The 15320-nt window shown below is 32.2% G+C and overlaps 1 protein-coding gene and 1 pseudogene across 1 annotated transcript; both read left to right on the forward strand.

Annotated features, from left to right (window-relative positions):
* Nucleotides 1-2638: 2638 nt before the first annotated feature.
* On the forward strand, nt 2639-4640 carry LOC137817285 (DNA-directed RNA polymerase V subunit 7). Its single transcript, XM_068620535.2, has 2 exons — nt 2639-2771; nt 3935-4640. The coding sequence occupies exon 2, from the start codon at nt 3957-3959 to the stop codon at nt 4497-4499; it is 543 nt and encodes a 180-aa protein (XP_068476636.1). The 5' UTR covers nt 2639-2771; nt 3935-3956; the 3' UTR covers nt 4500-4640.
* Nucleotides 4641-5192: 552 nt separating this feature from the next.
* LOC137817290 (putative receptor-like protein kinase At1g11050 pseudogene) lies at nt 5193-14948 on the forward strand (annotated as a pseudogene).
* The last annotated feature ends 372 nt before the right edge of the window (nt 14949-15320 follow it).

Raw genomic sequence — 15320 nt, forward strand, 5'->3', positions numbered from 1 at the left:
TAAAACCCATAATTTATGAATTTAAATTGTTTTACATGTTTTGTAATTATAATTTGAATAATAATGATTTATTCCCAAAATTATTTTAATTTCAAGATTATAGGGAAGAATGAGAATGAAAGGGAAAAAGAAGAATAGACAAAGATAAAAAGGAAAGGTAGAACGTTCCAGCACTCGTCCAAGCTCGCCCAAGCTAGAAACTCCCAAAGGATTTCGCCCATGCAAGATCACTCCAGAGACGTTGGGCTTGTTTTCGTCCACCTCACCAAGGCAAGCCCAATCACGCCCAAGCGAGAAGTCACTTAGCCCAAGCCCAACTAGGTTAAATGTGAGGTGTAAGGCACAACCATGGAAATCAATTGGGAGAATATAAGGTGTTAGAAAACCCTAAAGGAGGCAGTCGTCAAGGAGAAACATCCTGAATCTTCTTTTCTTACTTTCCATGCTTGTAATGGCCAACATGAGTGACTAATTCTACCCTTTGGGATTGGGAGTAATATGTTAAAAAAACTCTTATGTATTGAGTTCTTGTATTTAAATATAATATTTTGGTCTCGATTGATAATTGGTATTGTCATTTTATTTGTAATGCTTGTTTACCATGATCAAGATCCTTAGACTTGACTGAAAAGTATCTTTAAGTTTTTGACCCAAATGACAATGTTTAACATATTTGAATGCTAGGAATAGATTTGAAATGTTAATTGCTATCAACATCTAATCGTAATGTTAAGGAGTTTTTATAAAATATGCGAATCGATATTTAGGAGACTCTCTTAATAATTTTATATGCGAGGAATCAATATAAATGACTTTTATATGGACATCAACATCAATCAAAAGATAGAATATTACTATGATTTTTAAAATACAAAAAAGAAAGAAGGATGAATCTCAATCCTAATTTTCCCAATTGAACCAACAAACTCTTTAACTTGCTTTCTTTACAATTCTTGCAATCATTATAACAAACTCCCAACAAACATTATTATTATTTTACTTGATAATTCAACTGTTCCTTGTGGATTCGACATCCGTCCTTAGGGACAAATTATTACTTCTGACACGGTACACTTGTCGTAAAATATTCATTAGTAAACACCAACACCTTCAAACCAGTAGAACATGCACAGAGGAACGAACTAAAAGATTACCCAAAAGAAGAGATTAAATGTACCTAAAGTGATGGAGCATGGAGAAAATTTGATTGAGGAAATGTAAAACTTTTTAAGGGTCTGTGGCAAAGTAAGAAGTTTAAGTGAGAAGTTTTTAAATTTTGAATAACTACACATTGTAAAGGAGAAAACTGAGGGTTATAAATGTGTAGAGTTAGAGTGAATCACTTGTAGCCCACATGGAAGGGTATATATAGAGGCATGGCGTTTGAATAATCCTATAAATTGAAACAACTCACTCTAGAAACATTTAAGTCTAGTGTTAAGAACACATTTTTGCTGGGGGCTGTGTATTGTCTTAACTTAGGTGATCACCTATACAGATATTCGAGCTCAATTCGTATGTATACTTTGAACGAACTAATCACCCACAAGATGAACGCCTAGCAGAAATATTAAATTGATCAATACATGGACAATAACTTGGTCACCTAGTAACCAAACTAATACCATGAAATTATCTTTGAGTGGTTACAAACATAATTGTGATAAGATCTAATTTAGTGATATATTTTGGAAGTATCTAAACAAAGAGAACATAACTTTCCAATACTCCAAACATTCTTTTCTCTTAAGATCATGATGCAAAAATTTACCCTATAAGAAGAAGCACAAATTCAACCAAAGAGACATTAGAACTCTATTTGATATAAAGTCACATCACTTTAAATCAGAATACAAATAAACAATAAAATAAATCAACTTATTTAATTTTCTATTTTCACCAATTCAAAAATATATATTTGACTTTCTTTTCACTTTATTTTTATCTTCTTCATTTATTTTTTTTCATTTTATCTTATATTAAGAAAATGTAAGACCGTCTTTTAAGCTTTTCATTCTTCTGAAATATATTTTTAAAATTTTGAATACTTAAATGCTAATATTTTAAATTTATTTTTTTGAAATATTTATCTGTCTTTTATGTTTAATATATTAAGTTTTAATTTTTTTATCCTTTTTAAATCATGTCAACAAATAATAAATAATATTTTGATTTAATTATAATCATGTTAGTTTATGCTCAGAACGTGAAACATCGCTATCAAATTATAAATTTCATAAGAACAAACTACAAAAAAGTTATTAAATTAAAATTAAAATAAATTTTGAAGATAAAAAAATAGTAATAAATACTTGATAATTATAAAAAAAATACTATTTAACTTAAATAATGAAAATTAACATTAAATAAAAATGTCTTAATATATAAAATTGTATAACTAAGCATTGTCTTTATGTGTATATATAAATATATATGTATATATTGTATTTAAGTTTTAGATTTGTGTGCATGGTGAGGGTTACATTTAATTTGAGAGGTGAAAATAGTAATTTCTAGGTGGTGTGTCAAGAATAAAGGTTTACCTTTGACTGGTTGTGGTAGAAATGGGGCAAAACAGAGGTGATTTTACTAAGTGTGGGGATGCAAATAGAGATTTAAAATTTCATGTTTTCTTTAACAAAAACAGTTATTTCATTCATTCTTCTCCGATTCTCCTTCCTCCTCTCCGACTCCCAAACTTAAAACACCTTTCTCTCTTACAAGCTAACTAAGAGATATTGTAGAGTATCAAAAGAGAGTTTTTGCCTTGGGTAAGCTCTTTCTTCTCCCTTCTTTCTTAAATTTCTCTCTCTTCTTCTATGGAGTCATGCATGGCTTGAGATTTGTTCGGTGTAGGGAGTTGTTGAGTGTGAGTTTAATTGTGGGGTGTTTTATGGCTAGGATTTAAATCTTTTAGGTGATTAAGTACCTTCTTGGTGTTTTGCTTCCTCCTCTTCAACTTTTGTAATCCTTAAAATATAGGAAATACCTAAGGTATGGGAAATTAGGTTTGTTTTAAATTTGTTGTGAGTAGTTAGGAATTTAGGAAGAGTTTTGGTATTTGTTGGGTCTTTTAATTTGAATATGTGGGTGCAAAAACATTAAGGGTAAACCCTTTGATCAGGAGAGCTTTTAGGAAGTCATCTTCTTGTAAATCATTGCTGTTAAAAAGAAGAAGAAAAGAAACAGTCAACTCTGTTGTCGTCTCAACTCTCAACTTTGCTTATGTTGTTTCTATTAGCAATCAAACAGAGACTCGTGAAAATTCAACTGCCTTCTTGTTCGAATGTGTGTTTTGTTGATAGTGTATTTTTTTAGTGAACCGTCAGTTTGATCTTCAAAGTATTATTCTCTCTGATAAAATGGTCCTTAAAAATAACTTGAGTAGTTATAGAAGAAGTATTAGAATCGTGCTCAGTATTTCTGTTATTATTGAAAAATCCTTCAGATTAGTCCCTTAACTTTACTGAACTACATCAAGGATGTGATCTGTGCTCTAAAAGGGCTTCCAGAAACTGCATATGGTCATTGTTTGGATCCCATTTTTCCATCTTTAGGTGCTTCTCGAGTCATATACCTCATTATTGAAGCTGTAGTTGTGGTTACAAGTTAATAGCTTTGAGAATATATATTTAAAGCAGATCAAATCTGGTTATGCACCTTGCTTTGCTTGAGAACTAGAATATTATGTAGTAAGAAATATGTGTCTGTATTAGAGAAGTTGTAAACTGGAAAACACTTATGTGTTTGTCTATTTATGAACGGTTGTCAGTGTCACAACACAATTCTGATTTCCTAGTACAAAGTGACTTTGGGACATTCTGGCACTAATAGATCAAAATTATTAGCATGTACTGAAAATATTTTAAGTTGAAGAATACTTGTGCCTTTGAAATTTGAATTAGGTATTAGTACTTATATCGTTTTATTGCAGAAGAACTAAGAAGAAATAAACAATGTTTCTCAAAGTTCAGCTGCCTTGGAATGTCATCATTGCGGCAGAAAATCTGAAACCACAAGGTCTGATGCTTCAGAGGGAAATCATCATCCGCCTGCTGGGTGACTTTGCTATGAAGAAAGCAACCAAAGATCTGGGATACTTTCTCGCTGTGACGACACTGGAGAAAATAGGGGAAGGAAAGGTCAGACAACATACTGGGGATGTGCTCTTCCCTGTTGTTTTTAATGCCATTACCTTCAAGATTTTCAAGGGAGAGATATTGGAGGGTGTTGTCCACAAGGTTTTAAAGCATGGAGTTTTCATGAGATGTGGTCCAATTGAGAATGTCTATCTCTCACATTTGAAAATGCCTGATTACCGTTATGTTCCTGGTGAAAATGCATGCTTCATGAATGACAAATTATCAAAAATTGGAAAAGATGTCACAGTTCGCTTTTCAGTGATAGGTACTAAGTGGATGGAAGCAGACAGGGAATTTCAGGCATTGGTCAGTTTGGAAGGAGATTATCTGGGACCAATCTCAACTCCAGATATTTAGCTACATTTTTTCTTTTAGGTTGTTTTATTACATTGTTGTTTTCTTGCTGAGAGCTAACTCCTTTTGTCCTGGGGCTTACTCTTTTGGTACAAATCGTGAAACCTATTAACCAACTTAATGATGTGGAGATTAGTTTCTGAATATCATAGCTTTGTATATTGTTCCTTCTTGTTGTTTGTCTTTTTTAATCAACTAAACATCTCTTCCTTTCTTTATTGAATGACTAATCTTCTGGAGGATTTTTCTTCCTGTTGCATTATATCATTTTGATAAAGCTAGCAATTTGTATAGCTTTATTCCTAGAACAAGAGCTTTATAACAGATTGTTCTGCAATCGATGAAATTTTTTCATATGGAGTGGAGTTCAGGTTGCAAACTTGTCTTTGTTAATTTGCATTAGCGTTTTAATTAAAATATATACAAAAAGAAATTAATGGAGTCAGTTCTTGTAATTAATGCTAGCTCTGTCTGCACTTGTGATTTATGGCTAGTGTACTGCACAAACTAGTGAAATTAGTGTATTATACTCATTTTCTAAGACTGATAAGTAGCAAGCTTGATTTTTGAACTTGATTAAGTGGTTGATAGAAGCTTAGGAGGGTTGTTGAGTGCAATTTGCTAACTGTAAATCATTTAAGTTTATGTTTAAGATGTGAACTATTGTACAAAAGAAGAATTAGCCTTTTTTGTCGCATGTACCAAGCAGGATTGCAGCTGAATCCTGGGCAAGAAGTTACAACTATATTAGGTAATGGTGATAGAAGTAGGTGGGTGAAAAATTCCAGGGATGAAATAATCTAAGAGAGCACGAATTATTGTGTGTTAAATATGAATAACCTAGGTTACTTTTATAACGATATTTTTTATTTTGTGTTACTATCATTTAACAATTTTAAAATTGAAATAACTCTTATAAAATATTTTTGGGTTTGTTATTTTTATATTATTTATATTTTAAGTCTTAGTAAATAACATAAAAGATTTCACTTAAACTAATTATTTATTTGATTACATTAATTTTTTTAATTTAATAAGTAAACTTTAATTTATTTCACAAAAAGATTAAAAGTGTGTACCTTTTAAGTTTGAAACAAAGTTGATAATATATTAATAAATCAATGCATTAATGAAGCTGGACATGTAAATATTCTTCAACATTTTGATAACATAAAATAATATTATTTTTTAATTTTTGAGTTTATGGATAAAGATTATCTTAAATAAATAAAATTTGTAAAACAGAATAGTATTTTGATAGTAAATTTTAAAAATAAAAAATTTACTTCGATGTAAATAGGGGCAAATAGTACTTTTTGTAATTGAGCCTTAACTCAAATAAGTTAGATGTACGGATAATAATAAGAAGAAGGAAAAACATAAAACCAATCTGGGAGCTATTCATTTTTTGTCAAACATATGGTCAAACAAAATAAAAAGAAAGGCAAAACACATGTGAAGGGAACAAGGAAAACATGACAAGGGAATAAGGAAAACATGACCAAAGATGAGAAAGATGTTCTTTATTTTTTATTAATAGGACAATTTCTTTATTTTCTTTAATTTGAATTTTATATTTTATTTTTTTTCTCTTGTTTACATTGTAAATTTTGGTCAACTATATAAAACTATAAGGTTGAATTTTCAATTCAATTTAGATATTTTTGAATTTGTTGTTAGGTATACTTGATGCTATACATATGGTTATAAATAACCTTTCACTCTCCTTGTAATGAACTTTTGATGATATTGGATGAGAGTTGAAGTTTAGAGTATTTTTAAACTGTCTTAGATAAATAGAATGTTGCATTTTGCTTTCATCTTAGTTTATGGATCAAGTTGTGATTTAATTCAGGCTGTTTGTCCTGTTGTCAAAATTTTCGTTACATTTCATCAAATAAGTAAAATGAATAAAATATCTGGGTCTTATGTTCTTTTCAAAATATATTTCAAAAATATTATTCTCAAAAACACATCTCAAAATGTATTACACATTCCGAAAATCTTATTCCATAAAATCTTTCCAAAAAATTCTTTCTCAAAATTTCAGAAAATATTTTTCAAAATACATTTATAAATTTTAAAAAGGTGTATTAGAGAAGATGAAGTTATTTTAAAAATAGATAAAATCCTTTTATCAGAACGAGGTGGTGCATGAACAAACAAACCGCTTTCATTTTAACCCTTTTAACATTTTTAAGTGATGTTAATTTTTCTATAAATTCATAATTTCTCTCCGTTTCTTTTTCTTATTTTTTTTTTTACCTAATTGTATTTTTGTAACGTCAAATTACATGTATAGGTTAATGCTATTTCATTCTTAGAAACAAATTTTTTCATTTAAATAAAATTATGAAAATATCTCTTAATAAATCTCCAAACTTTTAAATTTGAATAACTTTATGAAATTATCTTTTAAGAAATCTTCTTCTAACTTCTCTTTATTTATATATTTCTTCTTGTTCTCGAAATATTTTTTTTCATTCTTATATACAACCTTTTAACATTTATATATGATTCATATAAATTAAATGTATATATAAAGGTAAACATATTACATATTTTAATTTTCATGTTATTTGATATTTTATTCTAAAAAGTTAAAAGCAAATTCAATTTTTCTTTTCTACTAATCAAACCTCACACATAACATATGTTTATTGTTATCGTCGGTTGACTTATTGTCGGTTGACTCTGATGACCGATTCAGGCCTTACGTCCGTTTGCACTCCGACGTTCAAGTCAGTAAGGACTAAAGAACAATAAGTATGTAAAACAGTTTCAGTCTTAGAAACGGCGTACCTTTACCAGGGATCTCAACTCCCTTTTACATACTGCTTTTAGGTTACCTTATTGTAACAACCCCTCTCTCACCAGAGCCTTATCTCTAGTGAAATTAGGTTTTCTGGGAGGACATTCTATTACGTTGTTACACAATCTTAGAGCACAAAATCTTCCTCTTTGAAGTGCACAATCTTAACAGCATGACTGCCAAGGTACCAACTCATGTACCAGCATTACAGGGTCCATCTGTTACTGTAGGCGCCCTAGTCCTTATCTATCTTGCATGCAACTTTCCCCTGAAAACCCTAACGCTCTTGGGCCTTGTCGTCTTCAGGGGATATTTATTTGTGTTAGACCCGAATGTACTATACACACCACATGCACTTTCTTGCTGACTAGGCTTTTCATTTATACACGGGTTTCAACACACGCATCTCTGGGGGCCCACTTACGTGGTCCATTATCTCGACCAGACCACCGAGCCAACCTGTTTCATAAGTACCAATGTCCGATGCTTGATGACGATGTTCGATGTCTAGTCCAGTACACTTATCAATTCTAATTGTTAGGAAAAAAATACTACATTTTCCTTTATTTTTAAATGAACTAAAGCACATGTATAATTGTCACACTTTAATAAATTAAATTACCATTAATTACTTAAAAAATATTTTTTCTTTAATTAGATTAATGAATATCTTTTCAAATAATCATTAAGTAAGTCCTAAAAAACTATATATTACATTTATTCAACTAATATCCTAAAGTATTAGGTTTCTGAAATTAAAATATATAAAAATTAATTTATTAATTAATAAAATAATTTTATATTAAAAAATATTTATTTATTTTTACAAAATTCTTATTAACATTTTCAAGTAATTCAACCTATATATAAATGGATTTCTCCTCTTTAACTGCCATTTTATTTTATTCCAAATTTATTCTTATATTTATATTTTATTTTATTATTTTAAAAATATCTGAGAGGAGATATTTGTCACTTTGTTAGCAGTTTTAATTTTATATATCAAAATATAACATAAGAGATAACACTATTTTTAAATTCAAAACATGAGAAGTCGTAGTTTTCTTCCAAAACCACGAAATCAACTAGTAAGTATTGTTTTTTAATTATAAAGTAGAAGATAAAATTGTAATATATGAATTTAGTTTTTTTTATTCATTATTATATGATGAACAATATTTTTTTTTATCAACAAAATATAAAATAGAATAAAAGAGATACTTAATAGATATCTCAACACCTATACATAATCAAAAAAACCAAACCAACTAAGGATATTGGTTTGTTAAAAGGAAAACAAAACTCATTAAACCAACCCATAAAAATCTACACAAATTGCCTAAAGAGACCATTGCCTAATATCCCTAAAAGTACCACAACCATGTAGAGTAATAGTGACTGTGGCTGCAGCAAAATGACTTAAAAAACAAATATTAGAGATGCGCTGAATTAAACTGAAAGCCACATGCTAGCTTGATGATATGCAATGCCTTGGCACTCTTCTTCTTCCATGAAACAGAAACTTTAGGCATCAAGTATGCCATACATCGCCATCTGCTGCAGAATTCATTTGACAGCATTCCCAGTCCCTTCTTCATACTTGGTCTTAGCATCTAAACCAAACTGCTTCCTTTGACACTACCGTATGATGAACAATATTGTTATTTCATTTTAGACAAATTAGGGGAGGTGTTTTGCCTCGCAGAGGTGCTAAATGGTTGCAGATATCAGAGCTTGAACGTGCCACGAGTAAATTTTCAGAGAGTAATGTGATTGGGAAAGGTGATGGGTTGTGTACAAAGGGACTCTTTCAGATGGCACTGTGGTTGGCGATAAGGAAATTTTAGATTTGGGAACTAAAGGGATGAAGAGTTCTGCTATGAAGTGGAGATCATAAGCAAAATAAAGCACAGGAATCTTCTTGCTCTTCGGGGTTGTTGTGTTACAAGTGATAATTTGAAAGGTAAGAGGAGGTTTTTGATTTATGAGTTTATGCCTAATGGCAGACTGAGTGACCGATTGTGTTGTGATGGTGCTAATAAGCTAACATGGCCACAAAGGAAGAACATAATCCTTGATGTGGCTAAGGGGCTTGCTTATTTGCATTATGTAATCAAACCCCCAATTTTTCATCGTGACATAAAAGCTATCGACATACATTTGGGTTGGCCAAGCAGGGTAATGATGGCCAATCTCATCTAACTACAGGAGTTGCTGGCACATATAGTTATGCAGCACCAGAATATGCGCTATATGGGCAACTAAGTGAGAAAAGTGATGTGTACAGTTTCGGTATTGTGATTCTAGAAATCATGAGAGGAAGAAAAGTGCTCGATACTTTGAATTCATCCACGGATTCATTTACAGATTGGGTATGGGCACTTGCAGAATCTGGAAAGATAGAGGAAATTTTAGAGGAATCAGTAAGAGAGGGTCAGTAAAAATTATGGAAAGGTTTGTTCATGTTGGAATGCTATGTGCTCATTTGATAGTGGCGTTAAGACCTACTATTGTTGAGGCCCTTAAGATGTTAATAATAATAATAATAATAATAATATATATAATAATAAATAAATAAAAGGATACATAAGTATCCATATATTGTTGCTAATTTATTATAATTTTATTTTTTAAAAATATTACAATTTCAAGTTCACATCTTCATGGTGGGTGAGTGAAAGCTCACAAAATTTTTAATGGGTGAAATCTAAAATTATCTTTACTTATACAAAATTTTAAAATAGTCTATTCACATTGAGATATGTGGTCAATTTATTTTAAAATAAACCCACCATAAACATCAAATGATTTTATGATATAAAATTTATAATTATGGTCAATTTAAAAGTATTTTTTTCAGTTCAAATTATAGGATTTTGGCTCAATAAAATTGTTTGAAATTAAAATTTAATTTAACCATATATTCATAAACATTAAAATCTTATTTTTTATCCAAAAGTCCATTTTTAATTATATTACTGTATCGGTCAGCATCAGACGAGTCTGTCTTGGACACAGGAACCGACCAACCGAGTCAAACAAACACTTCAAGTTACGCATTAAATAAGAGTAATTACAGATACAATAGCATTTAATGTGTTATAATCGTATCTGAAATATGTGGAAAACATCTTCCCAAAACCAGTTAAACAATTAATAGTGAAAACCTAAGGAAAATCCCCACTGGACATTAACTTAACAGAGTGGTTAAGTAGATGTGAAGATTCCTTTCATAAAGACAAAAGGAAAAAAACAATTATAAGGTGATGATGATGACAAGATATGGTGCGGAATTACATAAGGAAAGCAAGAAAAAAATGTAAAAACAGAATAGACATAAGGAAGCAAAATAAGAACATATTTATGAATATAATGGAATGATAATGGAAAGAAAAGATGAAGGATTAAGGAAGCTTATGAGCATGGATTTCAGATGATGAACACGCCATTTGGATGATGAAATGACTCCAAGATTAGTGTTGGAAGCCGCCACTTGAGAGCTCTCAAATTCTCATAGATAAGACTAAAGACTAAGAGGAACTAGCCTCACTAGCATCTCACACAAAATGTGCAGAGTAACTTTACTCTATTTCATTCAACTTGGAAAATACACTAGGTAGGCCTCATATTTATAGGTGAAGGAGCCTTGGAGAACAAGCTAAACGGGTAGGATGGGAAAAGGGAAAAATGGGAGGGTTTGACTAAGTCAATCCCGCATCCTAGGCTTGTCCTTTTAGAAACTAGGTCAAAATGCCTTCCAAAATGGCTAAGAACAAGCTAAAATGCTACCCACATCGCCTGTTATGCTAATGGTACCTTATTCCAGCCTATCTTTGCTATTTGGACCCCTAAAGTGAGTCCAACTTATTTACAACATATTTCTAAACATTTAAGAAGACTATCAGGAAGAACTTTAGGTGCTATGGTTTATAGCTTCTTCTTCTGTTGATGCTTTCTCGAGGTTTGGTGGGGCCTGACTTTGTATATTGAGATGACTGAACCTTTTGGGAAGTTCTTGTTGTGTCCTTAGTCATCTGTCGGTTTGTATCATGCTCCCCATGTTCAAAAGAATTCGTCCTCGAATTTAGAACTCCTGCAAATAACATAGTGAGTTTGTTCACATGATTTGTATATGGTAGGTGTGAAGCACACGTATGTTCATTAAGCATAGAGAGATTATATGGTTGAATTCTAGCTACAGGCTATGTTTGGAAAGAATATTTGGGGATGAAATGAGTTTGGAAGAATCCTCTTAGAAGGTGATAACCTTTAGGAGGTTTTAGAATATCATCCTTAAACTTCTTAATCAAATATGTCAAGTATTTAGAATGTTTAGGTAATGAAAAAGACAAGGAAGAAAAACACCTTTGAGGTGAAGTGATTATACCCGTGTTATCTTGTCCTTCGTTTTCTCTTTCATTTTCACTTTTGGTTTTTGTTTTAATTTGGGCCTGATGTTCATCTTTTAGCTTTGGGGTTCTTTTATTTCGACCATTGGCAGCTATGTGCTCAAACCCTAAACATTTAAAACATTTTGTGCTTGAAGGTTTGGTGGGTGACTTAGGGGTAAAGGTAGAAGGTTTGTCTTTAAAAACTTTATAGGAAGAATTGGTTTCTTTTGAAAAATTGGAAGGAGAAGTTGTTGTAGAAATGTTATTTTTATCCTTCACTGAAGATTTGTAGAAGCCATCATGATGAGTAGTTGTGAAAGTTGTTTTCGTCAAAATATGTGATTCCACCTTGATGGCTAGGTGAACCAACTTCTTTAAAGAAGAGTACTCATATAATTCTACAACATCTTTAATTTCTCTCCTTAAACCACTCACAAACCTAGTGATCGTTGACTCTTCACTATCATGCAGATTTATCTTAGTCAAAGTTGTTTCTAGATCTTTAAAATATTCGTCTACCGTCTTAGGTCCTTGATGAAGCCGTTGGAGCTTCAACAAGAGTTCCTTCCTATAAGGAAGAGGAACAAACCGCACACACATACATGCTTTCAAATCATACCAAGAGACCATGATTGACCCCTTGTTTAGCCCAATGTCCATTACAGTTTGTTGCCACCATTGGTTGACATAGTAAAAAAAAACTACGGAAGCTAACCTAACCTTTTGGTCCTCGGTGACCTTATATACATTAAAGAGATGTTCAACTTTAGCTTCCCATTCTAAATACAAAGTAGGGTCATTGGACCCACTAAAACTAGGTAACTTTACAAAATCAAAAGAATGTTGTGGTTGATGGTGGTGTAGATGGTGTCGTTTTGCAAAAGTGTGCACTAGCCCATCATGTTCTTGACTCCCATAGTGCATGGATGGTCTAGGTGCTCTTGGCGGCTCCAATCTCCTTTCTTGAATTTGCCTTGCTTGAGCTTCTTCTAGTCTTTGCAATCTTTTCGCTAGTTGGCTTATTTTCTCGTCTTTGTGGACAAGTCGCTTCTTGACCTCCACAAGTTCTCCCAAAAGGTTGGCTTTGTGATATGATTGCGGTTTTGAAGGTTCACCTAAATAAAAATGACCCAAAATTTTTGCACAAAGGAACAAACAATTAGTGAAAACAATTTAAACACTCCTCACGTTTGCGTCACTTTTAGTGAAATTCAAGAAGAGAACACTCAAAGCACTTCAAAGAAAATTTTCTTCCTTTAACCAAGGTCTTTCTTGAGGTTGAAAACTCTCAAATGAAAAAGGTCAAAGCCTTCAACACTTGATCTTAGAGGAAACCACCAAAAAACTTAAGGAAAAGAAAAAGAAAAAAAAGAGACAAACAAGAAAAGCTAAACCAAGTTGGAGAAAGAGATGATGACAAAACTTGAAAAGGAAGACAAGCAAACAAAAGGAACACAAAAAGAATCTAAGATACTTACTTAGCCTTGAATAATGAAGTTTTACTATTTCTAGAAAAATGTAAAAGAAAAAGGATCAATTCCACAATGTTAAAATCAATTTGCCAAATAACATGAATCCACTTTGAGAAATGGTGATTTGACCAAAAACAAAAATGGTGGCGTCTACTTTTGTTCTCTCTTTTTATTTTTATTTTTTTATATATACTAATTGGATGTTTATGGAAATAAGATGTCCACAATTGTTTTCATGCATATTTCATTTACTACCAATTTCTCACAAAAAAGTGTTGGATTCAAATTAATTGATCACTTGAAATCTTATGTTTGGAACAAAGATCTACCTCTACTTTAAACAAACTTTTAGCAATTTTTAGACTTCAAAATTTAAAGCAAAATAAGTAGAATCAAAGTAATGACACCTAGAACACTAAGAACATATGACACAATCACAAGAGGTAAGAAAAAAAAATTGGACAACAATTTAAACATTCAAAAGCAAAATAGAAGTGCTAATGAATAAAAGAGGTGCTGAAAAATAAAACCAAGAAAGTAAGGGCTAAATTTTAAAGTTGCTTGAATGTAAAAGCAAGAAATTAAAGGTACTTGAATTTAATGACAAGAAATTAAAGGTACTTGAATTTAAAGACAAGAAATTAAAGTTGCTTGAATGTAAAGAATGTAAAGTACCGAATCAACTCAAGCAATTAAGCATAAGAACCTAAGCTCTGATAACCACATGATGTGAGTTGATTTTAGCATTGTTCATTTAGGTGACACTTTAGATTTATGATTGAGATTGTTAAACAATTAATAGTGAAAACCTAAGGAAAATTCTCACTGGACATTAACTTAACCAAGTGGTTAAGTAGATGTGAAACTTCATTTCACAAAGGCAAAAGGAAAAAGACAATTATAAGGTGATGATGATGACAATATATGGTGCGGAGTTACATAAGGAAAGCAAGAACAAAATGTAAAAACCGAATAGACGTAAGGAAGCAAAATAAGAACATATTTATGAATAGAATAGAATGATAATGGAAGGAAAAGATGAAGGATTGAGGAAGCTTATGAGCATGGATTTCAGATGATGAACAAGCCACTTGAATGATGAAATGACTCCAAGATAAGTGTTGGAAGCCACCACTTGAGAGCTCTCAAATTCTCACAAGATAAGACTAAAGACTAAGAGGAACTAGCCTCACTAGCATTTCACACAAATTGTGCAGAGTAACTTTTCTCTATTTCATTCAACTTGCAAAATACACTAGGTAGGCCTCATATTTATAGGTGAAGGAGCCTTGGAGAACAAGCTAAAGAGGTAGGATGTGAAAATGGAAAAAATGGGCAGCCTTAGGGTTTGACTAAGTCAATCCCGCATCCTAGGCGTGTCCTTCTAGAAACTAGGTCAAAATGCCTTCCAAAAGGGCTAGGAACAAGCTAAAATGCTACTCACATCCCCTATTATGCTAATGGTACCTTATTCTAGTTTATCTTTGCTATTTGGACCCCTAAAGTGAGCCCAACTTATTTACAACATTTTTCAAAACATTTAGAAGACTAGCAAGAAGAACTTTAGGTGCTCTGGTTTATAGCTTCTTCTTCTGTTGATTCTTTCTCGAGGTTTGGTGGGGCCCGACTTTGTATACTGAGATGACTGAACCTTTTTAGAAGTTCTTGTTGTGTCCTTAGTCATCTGTCGGTTTGTATCAGCTACCCATTCAGGAGCCCGGATGATGGCAGCCAAAATAGTGCGTGCGTGATACTACTAGCCGACCGTGCTAGATGATTGCACGGACTATGTATGTAAGTGTATGAAATGCCAAGAATACAACAACTTGTCCCACCACAAACCGGAAAACCTCCACTACATTCTCTCCCCCTGACCATTCACGAAGTGGGGCATGGACATCATCGGGTTGTTTGCTCCTAGCAAAGGAAAATATAAGTTTCTATTGGTCGGGATAGATTACTTTACCAAATGGGTAGAAGCCGAACCCTTAACGGCTATCACCGCAAAGAATGTTGAAAATTTCGTTTGGGAAAACATCATTTGGCAGTTCGATTTGCCACAGGTAATCATCACTGACAACAGCCGACAATTCATTGACCGAGGACTAGCCGAGTTCTACGAAAAGCTCGATATCAAACATATCACCAG

This window comes from Phaseolus vulgaris, chromosome 7 (assembly GCF_051622355.1).
Source record: "Phaseolus vulgaris cultivar YP4 chromosome 7, ASM5162235v1, whole genome shotgun sequence".
In the NCBI taxonomy this organism is placed as follows: Eukaryota; Viridiplantae; Streptophyta; class Magnoliopsida; order Fabales; family Fabaceae; genus Phaseolus; species Phaseolus vulgaris.